Source organism: Python bivittatus, unplaced genomic scaffold (genome assembly GCF_059951505.1).
Source record: "Python bivittatus isolate LINGU-HERP-01145 unplaced genomic scaffold, Pbiv_v1 ctg000320_np1212, whole genome shotgun sequence".
Taxonomy (NCBI): Eukaryota; Metazoa; Chordata; class Lepidosauria; order Squamata; family Pythonidae; genus Python; species Python bivittatus.
The window spans coordinates 2946678-2958384 of NW_028277052.1; the positions used below are offsets into that span (position 1 = coordinate 2946678).

General features: G+C 43.6%; 1 protein-coding gene across 1 annotated transcript; it reads right to left on the bottom strand.

Moving 5' to 3' along the window:
* Positions 1 to 1840: 1840 nt before the first annotated feature.
* Positions 1841 to 11485, bottom strand: POU2AF2 (POU class 2 homeobox associating factor 2). The gene is made up of 5 exons (XM_025174462.1): positions 11476 to 11485; positions 8230 to 8339; positions 4477 to 4519; positions 3792 to 4090; positions 1841 to 2245 (listed from the first exon to the last, which is right to left on the bottom strand). The coding sequence occupies exons 1-5, from the start codon at positions 11483 to 11485 to the stop codon at positions 1841 to 1843; spliced, it is 867 nt and encodes a 288-aa protein (XP_025030230.1).
* Between the last annotated feature and the right edge of the window lie 222 nt (positions 11486 to 11707).

Genomic DNA, 11707 nt, shown 5'->3' on the forward strand with positions numbered 1-11707 from the left:
GAGAAGTGCTGGACCATAATTGCCAGAAATGTTTGGTAGTGGGAACTGCAGGAGCTGCTATCCCCCACATTTGTAAGGCATCAGGTTAAAGAAGTCTAGCCTTTGCGGCAAAGCGTTGGAGCAGATTATAGCTTTATGCTAGTTTGATTTTTAAAAAGTGCTTTTAGTTAAGGGGAATAGGGAAAAATACCATCTTTACTGTTGGGAGCAATTTAAGTGAAGGAATTATGTTGGAGCACAGAGTTGATCCTTTCCCTCATGTCCCCAGACTGGGGTCTTTACAAGGGGATAAGATTCCAGGTTCATCCATTATACTAACCATGGTTTGGTGAGGAAAGTTCACAAAACACAGTAAGCCAAAATCAAAACACAGTCTGGCAAGCAGAAAGATCCAGATTCCTCTGTTGCTCTGGGCAGCAACCTACTTAAGGAGGCTACCCTTCGTATCACATTTCTGCAGAAGATGTTTGGGTGTGTTCTGCTGGAACAGGAGGTTCACATTTCAATACATGGGGTTGGATTTGGGCTGGAAACGTCAGTAGCATACACACACAATTGCCTGAGAATCAAACTAGGGAGCCATGAGTTCTCTTTGAGGGTTGGGATCCAATGATTACAAAGAGGAAATGGTTCCTGCTGTGCCAGTGGTTGGCTCTGGCAGGAAGGAACAGATGCTGCGGGTAGCACATAGCTGAAAGCAAGCTGTGTGTGTGGGGGGGGTGTTTCTGTACACTATGCGCAGCTCCATCTGGTGGCCTCGTCAGAACCTTTTTTCTGTAGCTATTGCTCTGTTTATAGTGTGTGTTTTGAAGATGTCCTGCATCCCCTTGTTTTGGAAAAGGAGGCATTGTTGGCTGCCAAAACACCCATGAAAACATACAGTGTTGGGAATCCCTATGGGGGGCTTATACTGTATTGTATAGAAACCCTCTGCGGATGTTATGGGCTGACTGCTGTTTTCCCATCAGTTACAGATGAGGATGATGACGATGATGATAGGAATTAAAGAGTAATAAAGTTGAGAAGGACCAAATATCACCATCTCAAAATGTGATGCAGGAATAGGTCTGCACCGAGTAATTCTTTGAATTTTAGCTCACTAGATTTTAGTGTTTGTTATCTTCTATAAGGTGCTATCTGTTCAACTTTTTTCTAAGTTTGTGCGAGGATCACTCTGTTCGGAGTATGCACACCCATTTAAGCGGTAGCTGTGCAGGATTTAAAGGAGACTTGGTTGCTTTCTTGATGCGGCTCCGTTCTTTAAGGGCCATTTTAGAGACGTACATCATAAATTCCCCTTTGGTAGAATTCAAAACGTGTGCAAATAAATGGGCTTTTGTCACTTGCCTTGCAGTCTTGTTGGAGGAGAAGAACAGTTTGTTCTGATCATATAGAGAATGGCAGATCATGCAGAGAATGATCACATAGGGAATGGTCAGAGAATGGCAGGGCTGGGAAATATATTTACAAAGTGCAGTGAGTGGGTTTCTCAACATGCTTCAGCAAACCAGACTGTGGCTAAGTGTAACAGGTGAACCCAACTTTTTGGTCCATTTAGCCCCACGCTATTTCTGCTAGCTGGGAGGAGCTCTTTCCTGATGCCTCCCATGGGATCCACTGGCAACGTCTACAAGCGAAGCACATGCTTTCCATGAGTCATGGTAGACCATACACTCTGCAACTTTGCCGTAACATACTTTTGATTGTTAGTGTTGGGGTGATATGGGCGTGGTTACAAGGAAGTCTCAACTAATGGTGGTCAGCCCCTTTCCAACTTTAACATTTTCAGCAGTGACTTAAATAGGAAGCCATAGAAGTCTTGGCTGGCTGTCCCTTCTGCTCAGTAAGTCCTTCGTTCTTCGTAGGACCCCCAGAGAGGACTTGTGTCTTCCTTGGGCCAGAAAGGGCTGCTATCTTGGAGAGAGGCTGCATCTGAAGGTTCTTCAGAAGACACTGGGAGCATCTTGGGCACAGGGAGATCATTGGCCACTGCAGCCATGAATGAGGAGAAGGGGTAGTTTGAAGAGCCAGAGAAAGCAGCTGGGTAGTGGATATCTTCAAGAGGGTGGAAGGAGTAGGACTGAGTTCCAGAGATGGGTGAACTCCAGTGGGAGTTTCTACACTGGGAAGCTGTTCCCGGCTCATGAGCTGAAAGGCAGCTGGTGGCTGGAGCTACTTGGAGAGATTCTGGACATGCTTCCAACTGACCAAGGCCGTCTGGCACAGATTGTTCCCAGGAGTCTCTCTGTTGGAGAAAGAAAGGGGTGCATTTAAAGTTCCAAAAGTGTTGAAGGGGAACAATCTTCCCTGCAGAATTATCAGTGCAGGCCACAGAGAGGAGGCATAACGTGTCTCCCAGATAGTTTCAATTTGCCTGCATAAGGAGCACATCAAGATTGCCACTCATGTTATTTTGGGAAGCCTTTGAAACGTCAAGAGATGAACCACAGCCAGTAGGATGCATGTGCCCTGAAATTCTGCGATGCAACCTTTGCAAGCACAGAATCTGGCCTTGGGAGCAGAATTTAACACCTCGAGATCAACCGTCTTGGAATGCATTCTAATTGTTAAAAACATGAGCTTCTAATCAATAGGTCAATAAGGATAATGTGCTTTGAAAAGCACAGGCAATGTTGCTATCCACCCTGTAGAGTAGTGGATCAATAACTGCTTTTTTTTTTTCAGCATGAGCCAACCTGAACAGGTCCTTTCCCCAGATGTATCTGCCCCACGTTCACAATATCTGACTTTCTCTTTGCTCTGCTGTCCAACAACTTCATTCTTTTCAATGGACAGGGCCACAATTCAGGTTGGATGTTAGCACTGGTTAGCAGGTAGCTGAGTTTGTGTGCTGCCTGCCCTCCGGTATGAAATTATGCACAATTTACACAACAGTGGGCCTTTCCCCCTTGCACTAACTGCAGCAAAGATGCGCCCTGGGAGCATCGTTTTCCTGCTGGGTCCCATGACACGGTGGACTCTCATCTCCATCCTAGGAGTGAGACAGCCTTGAATCATTGATAGCTGGACTGATGTTAAAGTGGTCCTTCCCCCTTCCCTAACACCATCCAAGGGCAGCCTCAAGATGTGTAAAATTGGGTCGTCTTTGTGATCCATCATCTTGGAGGGAAGTCATGGGACTATAACAACTTGAAACAGGCAATAAAGGCAGGACAGGAATCAGCATTGCAGAGCAAATGTCAAGCCAGGATTTTGTTCTGCCCACTTGAGAATTGAGTAGGGAACTTCAGATCAGCCATGGGGAAAGGCCCATAGACTGAGTTGAGAGGATGATTAGAATTGGTTGGCTCACTAAATTCTAAGCCAAAACTAAAGCACAGTATGATTTAGCATGATCTGAGAGTCCAAACACAATGTCACTTCGTGGTACTATACAAAATTCAGCACAACCCAACAACTTCAGGGCTTTCCGTCACCATGGTCATAGGATCCCCAGAAGCATCTCTGGGGCCAGTGTGGGAAGCATAATTACTTAAATCTCCTAAGACAGATGTGGGGAAATTTTTTAAACTCCAACTATTGATGGGCTACCAATGTTTATAGGAGTTGTTCATCTGCCCCAACCCCCCTGTTCGGTGGTCACAGATAATGGGAATTGTAGTGCTACAACACAGGGAGAGCCATCAGGTCCTCAACTCTGCAATGGACTTTTTGAAAATATCATGAGCTCAAGTGTTCGTATAAACTGAAAGGTGGGCTATGCTGTGCATTCAAAAATAAATGATAAATCAAGGCCCTTCTCCATGGAACCCCACTTTTCTTCTACTTACACTAAAAAAATGAGCAGAATCACTTGGAAAGGATGATGTGACAGAAGTCAGCGGGGAGTTGCCAAGGAGAGTGGAGACTCCAGAAGGGATGGATCCAGCCCGATGGTCCACATACTGATCAATTAAATGGGTATCCAGAGACAAAGAATATCCCTGAGTTGCTGGTGATTCATAAGCCAATGACTTGGGTAGCAGGGAAGAAGTGTAGACTTCGCTGGAGATCTCCTTGCTGTTTTGTAAATCCATATCTGTCATCAAGGATCTTCGAACTCCATAATAACCAGACACGGTAGGGGAACCTTTGGGCCACGGAGAAATGGATTATCAGTGGATAATGGAGGTGGGAAGGTGAAGCAGGAATATACAGAGAATATCAAAGTGCAAAAACTTTGGAGCTGTCACCAAATTAAAGCAGCTTCTTAGGGGTGTAGTTGATTAATCAATTCACGAATGGGGTATGTAGAATATTCCTGGTTTGTCTTGGGTTTTGAACGATGGATACATGGTTATTACGTAAGAGGAGCCCCCAGGGAAGTATTTTTTGCTTGTGTGTGAAGGTGAAGAGGGAATTCCTTGCTTAACAGGACTTGGATCACAGTTCTGTCTGGTTCCACATCCCACCATGACATAAGGGAGGATTTTTTATTGGAGGAATTGGGATAGTGATGTAATTTTATATACTTACTCGGCAGTGGGATCAAGGATGGCTGAGTGGTCACAACACTTCCCTGAAAGTAAAGCAGAATGTTTGGAAAAGTCTGTCTTGAAAGAGTGGGTGATTCGGACTAAGTTTGCACAGCAGCTAAGCCAGTGTTGCTCAACCTTGGGGACTTGAAGATGTGAGGACCAACTCCCAGAATTCCCCAGCCAGCATGGCTGGCTGGGGAATTCTTGGAGTTGAAGTCCCCACATCTTCAAGTCCCCAAGGTTGAGCAACACTGAGCTAAGTCATAAACAGTGCTTTGCAAGCCAGAATAGCTGGAGTCACACAACATGTTAAGCCACCATTGAACAAAGGACATTGTAGCTTAGTGTGCTACCTGAACTCAGGGGTTGTAGGAAGCCATCTTAGACCAAACAAACCAGGAATGAGGGATCGTTTCCAGCTCTAGACTGAACTTGAGGTTTCTGATTTGCAAGTTCATGCTCCAACCCAGAGCTGTGGCCAGGAGTATCCATGGGAGAGAAGGGGTCAAAGATGGCAGCCACGCACACATGATCAAGCCCTGCCCCTTTTTTATGCGCATCACAACTACTGATTTTTATTTTTGGTGATGGTGCTACAGCAGGGAAATATAGCTCAAGGGGTTGCCAATATGTGGCCCCAGTATCCCTGGAAAGAGCCTGTAGGATCTTTACTAATACACTATAATTTTTCATGTGAAAGAAAGGAAAATATATTTAATGGGCAAGGAGTAATCCTATTAGCAACATGCAGGTAATTAAACTGAAATGAATTGAAATGAAATCCTATTTATTGGCTTTCCCAGCCCCGCCCACTTCTGTGTTCTGGCCACACCTACCTTGGGGACTCCAAAGCTCAATATGTCACTGAAAAGTTAGGAGTGGCCCTTAGGTCAAGCAATGTTACACCATGATAAAATCCCAGTTGCTGGGTTTTATAGAGAGAAGATGTGTGCCTAAAAAAGGAGTCATTTTATAGTAGATTTCAATGCTGTGTTGAGACCCAGATCCAGTGTCCAACCCCCTACTTGTTTCAAGAAGAAGAAGCAGCAGCTAAACCCAGGTTAACTCCTGGCCTAGATCTGTAGAAAGGAGGATAAAAAAGACGGTGCTTATCTTCTTTCAGAACTAATGCGAGGGCCTTCTTCATTCCAGTTTTCCAGCCCACCAATTAAATACAACCCAATTGCAATGAGTAGCAAATGCTGCCATTAGCTTGGAGCTTGGCAAGGCAAAACACAGCCTCCTTCAGTTTGCATACTGCAAACAGGAGTTTCCTGCCATAGCAAGCAATCAAATTTAGAGGTCTGGATTTGAATTAAAATTTGCCAGTGTCAAGATTACCTTTTGGTGAACAACACCCAGCTCCCACCTGGACATCAGCTAGTCCATGGAAATTAGCTCATTAGAACTCATTGCTGCTACTAACAAGGCTTAAAAACAGAAAGCAAACCTAAACATCCAACAAGGGTGGGGGGAAAGAACTTCACATGCCACCATCACCACCTTGGTGGAAGTATGGCAGATGACCTGGACTGGAAGCGATTCATACAAGGCTTTCTCTTTAGCTGTCTGGAGGAGTGCTCCTGTGAGGATGAGATAGCAGTATAAGAAAAAAAATTGCTCAAGGATAAGTGATCTACAAAGGAGGAAGGTCTTGCTCACAAGTTGCCCATCTGGTCAGTCAGCTGCCAACAGCTAGCATCTGCATGAAGATGCAAGTTCTAGAGCAGTGTTTCTCAACCTCAGCAACTTTAAGATGCGTGGACTTCAACGCCCAGAATTCCCAGCATGCTGGCTGGGATCTAGGAAGTTGTGGTTGAGACACTGTTCTAGAGGGCTGAGCATACAAGCTTTCCGTTTGGAGCAGACTAGCATGAGAACATCTGTGACATGATCCCTGTTTGTATCTCTTTGTTTTAGCCTTGGACTCTAACCTGGTTCACTTGCCTTATCTGTTGCTTTATCCTCTTTATATTGGACTGCATGTTCCTCTAACTCAGTGTTTTTCAAACTTGGCAACTTTAAGATGTGTGGGCTTCAACTTCTAGGATTCCCCATCCTGCATGCATAAAAAACATTGCTCTAACCAACTTGCTTTTCACAGCTTTCTTAGATATGGTGCCCTTCCAATGGGTTGGCTAATCTATCCATCAGCCAATGACCATGTCTGAGAGGCAAAGTATAGCAAAGATAGAGAACTTTGGGTGGTAACCACCCAACAGAGTCTAATTCAGACAGACATTTTCTGCTGTCATCTGCAGTCTTTGACGATGCCAGAGGTTAAACATGGAATGTTCTGCACACGGGTCATAATATGCTCTTGCTCTGGTTGGGTCCATTGTTCGGGGGAGGGAGTTATGGAAGGGTCAAGAGTGCCTAACTCTGCATTGTGTGTCCAGTTTTTGGCCTGGCAAGCTATGGCAAGTCCTTTTTAAAAAAAAAATTGTAGGAAGACCCCGGTATCAAGGTGAGAATGAGGAATCCCAGCCCAATCCAACTTCTGGCATAATACATCATGCTAAGCCATCTTGTGGCTTAGATTTATGTCTGTGAGCCATACTACTTAGGCTTGTTCCACAAATCACGACTTCATGCAATGTATGAACAAAGGTCTTTCCATCTTTTTTTTCTTTATTTTTTATTGTTTTATTGTAATGTCTATTTGATTGTTGTGAGCTGCTCAGGTTGAGAATCAGGTGGCATACAAGTTTAATAGATGATGATGATGAAGAAGAAGAAGAAGAAGAAGAAGAAGAAGAAGAAGAAGAAGAAGAAGAAGAAGAAGAAGAAGAAGAAGAAGAAGAAGAAGAAGAAGAAGAAGCAGCAGCAGCAGCAGCAGCAGCAGCAGCAGCAGCAGCAATAAGGACTGTTAAGATGAACATCAGCACTCCAATTACTTTTTGTTAAACTAACTGGTCATTCCACCAGACAGGCGCAGATGAACCGCACCAACATACTGGTCATTTATCATCAGAAAGATTCCCCAGAATTCTGCCATATGGTATGTGTGGAAATCCAACACGGAGATAGCAAATGGCAGGATTATTTGAATGATTAAAGGCCAGAGTTTTACAACCCCAAGGAGCATTGTATTCTGCTAACAAACACAAGTACACACCCTAATAATTTCCAAACCAGACCTGAAAGCACCTGTTACAAAGGGAATTTTACTTTGCTAAAGTGGAGGGTGTGTTATTCTCCAAAGATAAGTTCTGAGGAACGAACGCTTTCTTCCTCCTCATCTCAGCAGTGTTCATGCACCTGCTGTTTGCTTACAGGTTTATAGTATCTATTTTCCAACAACTGCATTGATGTGTGCATGTATAGAGAAACCAACTTGGGCAGAAGGCTGTGCAAATAAGGAAGCAGGTCCTTATTTGGGAGTTTGATGGCCCAACCAGCTAGAGTGAAAAGCAATCACAAAAGTGGAAAGATTTGCAGACAACTCTGGAATACTGACACCGCTGATGCGGTTATCAGATCCCAAATGCCAGTCTGTTGCATGTCAATGATCATACACTGTATAATGTTACATGTTGTTCATCCAGCACAGCCACTACTCAATGCTATTATGGCTGCGTGTGAACCATTGCGACATGTTCTCTCTAAAAAGCTGTCATATATATTAACTGTCAAACACATATGGCAACTATTGAGCCATCCTACCCCAGGCATCCTCCATCTTTAGCCACGGCAAGGTTGCTGCATCAGGACCAGGTCCTGGGGACAGAGAGTAGGAAATGGTACTTACATTCCGTCGCAAGCTGTTTGTCTGCCTCGAGCGCTTTTCAGCCAGCAGATCCTTCACTGTGTGCTTGACACGCACACCTTGATAAACACGTTTGCCGTAGTCTGCAGGGACTAAAGAAGACAAGATATGTGAGCGGGAAAGGAAGGAACCTCATGAAGGGGATGCTGGATAAAAAAAAGATTCTACATGATTCAAGGCTGGGTCTCTGCGCCAGGAGCTAACCCGACCTTATAGGCTGGTCATGAGAAAGAGAAGAAGTAATGCTATGTAGCTTGTTCCTTCATTCAGGGGCCAAAGATGCCATCAAGCCCAGGGTGGAAATTTTGTGCCCCAAGGGGATTGATTGATTGATTGATTGATGCAAAGGTAAGATGTATCCATTCAGAGCCCATAGAAACCTTCTAGTCCCCATCTTGAATAACTAGTGTCATAAATACAATGGAGGACCTGATGTTCACCCAGTGCTAAGCCATAATGTGATTGGTTTGGTTTTGGCTTCGTAGATGAGAAGCCAGCTAGGATGAAGCAACTATGACGTAGTCTAATGTGCAGATCCAATTTTTGTCTGATTGTAAATCAAACTCTCCAGCCTGCTTTGCTGCTTCATTCGCCCAGGGTAGAGATCATTTTGCTGAGCATGGGTGTTGGCTGAATTTAACCAAGCTGGATTTTTCCTCCTGTCTGGGGACAATGTTCATTTCTTCCCAGACCTGCAAAGTCCCCTTAGAAATAGGCATCATCCCATAGAATTATCATCATGAATGACCTCTGGGAGTAGAAGGGTGGGAATGGGATCTACCAATTCTGGGCAGATGTCCCAAGGTTTTCAAGAGTCCATTTTAAATGGGTTTGGGTTGGACTGGTATCTCCCCGCTATTTTATTCCTGTGATTTTTCTTTGGCATATTGCTAGTTTTCAGATACAATTTGTACTTTTCTTACATACACTTTTCCAAATATTATTCCAAGGTGGAAAGAAGTCATTTTTCACAGATCGAAAAACACAGGTGATAGTAAATCAGTGACACCATTTGGGGTAGCTAACCCTTCCTGCACATAACTAGGTAAATTCAGAGCACCATGCACCAGTTCTGCCATGAGGGGGATTTTATTCCTCCACCCACAGAAATGCATTCTGTATCATTGGCAGCCATCCCTTTCACCTGATGTTTCTCTGTATAGTTTGCTGCTAAGGTGGGTCCATCCCAAAGTCATTCAACTTGAGATAATGAAGCAGCTTCTCTTTTATTCCTTCTTTGGGATCAGCGCATGCACAATGTGCATTAAAAAAAAAACAGAATCCCTGAAAACACCCCCATGCCCACAGAAAGAACCTGGGAGAGCTTTCAGCCCAATGTTACAGATGTTACTTGATAATCTTTTAGGAAACAAGGCAACCGCAAAACAGAAGCATCTTCCAAGCTCAGACAAACATTCCACGTGCTTTGCGGAAACTCTTTGATCTTTTATGCCTGTTGATTTTCTTAGGTTTTTTGTGGATGAACCTTTTGTGCTTTTGTTCTGCTTGGAAAATAGGGACAGGTCAGTTCTGCAGACTGGGAGTGGCAATCTATAGAAAGCCTTTTCAAGATCAGCTACAAAGGAAGGACCAACCATCAAATCTCTAGAGCAGTGTTTCTCAACGTTAGCAACTTTAAGATGTGTGGACTTCAACTCCCAGAATTTCTTGCTAAGGTTGCTAAGGTTGAGAAACACTGCTCTAGATCTATTCTATCCCTGTTTTAGGCTATAGGTGATCTAAAAAGGCAGAAGAACCCCCCCCCCTTAAATAAAGCAATTATAGGCATTAACTGCACTCAGAAATAACAGATAACAGAACAACAAAAGCAACAGTTGATCCAGGACTAGCAAAAAGACAAGTCCATCTTTGCACCGTTCCTAATGCGATCAAAGTTTGTATTGAATCAGTAGAGTAAAATTAATGTGACATGTTCAACTTCTCCAGGAATCTGAGGGGGCCAGCGAATTCAGCTGGCTGGGGATGCTGGGGGTCATAGTCAGAGCACATCTGAAGGACAATTGGTTGTAAAAGGCAACTCTAGCAACTCACTAAGGAAGGAACTAACTCTGAACGCGGGCAACAGCATTTTAGCAGCACTTCCAAAAGACAAAAGAGAGAGAGGGGGGTGTTTGCGTGGAGAGGTATCATCAGAAGATACTGTTCCTAGGGAATAGGGGCATTTCAAATGACCAAGCCTGAGATCCCCATCTCAATTAGAAAATTCGTTTGGAAACTGCAACAGGGCTTCTCTTCAACCTGTTCGCAGTCATGTTACCCACGACACACCTGTATTTTGCTGGCCGATGACCAAAATAGAGAGACTCGATTGCACATCTCTAGAATTGGCAAGATAAAGCACAATATTATTTCATTTATTTTAATAGGCCCTGAGTTTATACCCTGTGTTCCTTAAAAAGAACACCAGACTCGTTTTCTTTCCCTTTTCTTCTTTAAAACAGCATTGGCAATATTTGGCATTAATGCATTTGCAGGTATCAAATCTTCAGCAGACCATATTTGTACATTAGCAGATCATGGCAAATGTGACTCCCTCGCTGTGGTCTTTGGACTGAAGGATCAGCTGGACCAACTGTGCCACCCCACCGCCCCCAACTTTTCAGAATGGTCTTTGAGCTAGGCATCCGATCAATACAGAGAATAAAAGAAAATCCCAAACAATCAGTTTCCCGTTTTGCCTGGAAATTAAGCCAGAGAGTAAAGCTAGTTTAAGATCCCGTCTTATGGTAAAACCGGTTATCATAATTTCTTGAACTGAATAAAACATGAAACTAGTTGGAGACCGCTGTCTTTCATTCAGTCCTGAAGCAAAGGTGTTTTTTCCCCATTTCTCCCTTGAGTCAGCTAAGATGCAATCATCCAAATACAATCATTATTTTAGGAAAGCTAGCCACAACAAATTGCCTAAAACTTTTCAGTTGGCAGGATTTGAAACCAAGACATTCCTACGTTTTAGACCCTGTGGTATTAACCTCAAATTTGATAGTAATTTTTTAAAACGTATTTATTTTCAAATTTATATATGCTGCCCATCTCACTTTACTACTAATAGTAAAGTTCCTGGTCTGGAGGTTCTATTTCTGATGCATACTTTGGAGGGAGGCAATGTAAACTTATATTTTTTTCATTCTCTTCATAAGATGGATCTTTCAGGTAATCATTGCTACAATACATTTCGTCATGTAAAACATAAACGGGAATACTTACCGGTTTCCATGATCAGCAGGGATTATTTCGCTCTCTATGAATTTGGCAGAATATTTGAGGAAATCGGCCGTCATGAACCTGGGGGGTGTTGTAGTGGAATCGGCTTCTCACTCACATTCAGCGTGAGCTAAGCGGAAATGGCTTTTTCCACAATTTTAGGAGATATCTCAGAAATGACTTGCGTGGGATTTGTATAAATGCAAATCCTTTGATGTCTGCTTAGATGCAATTT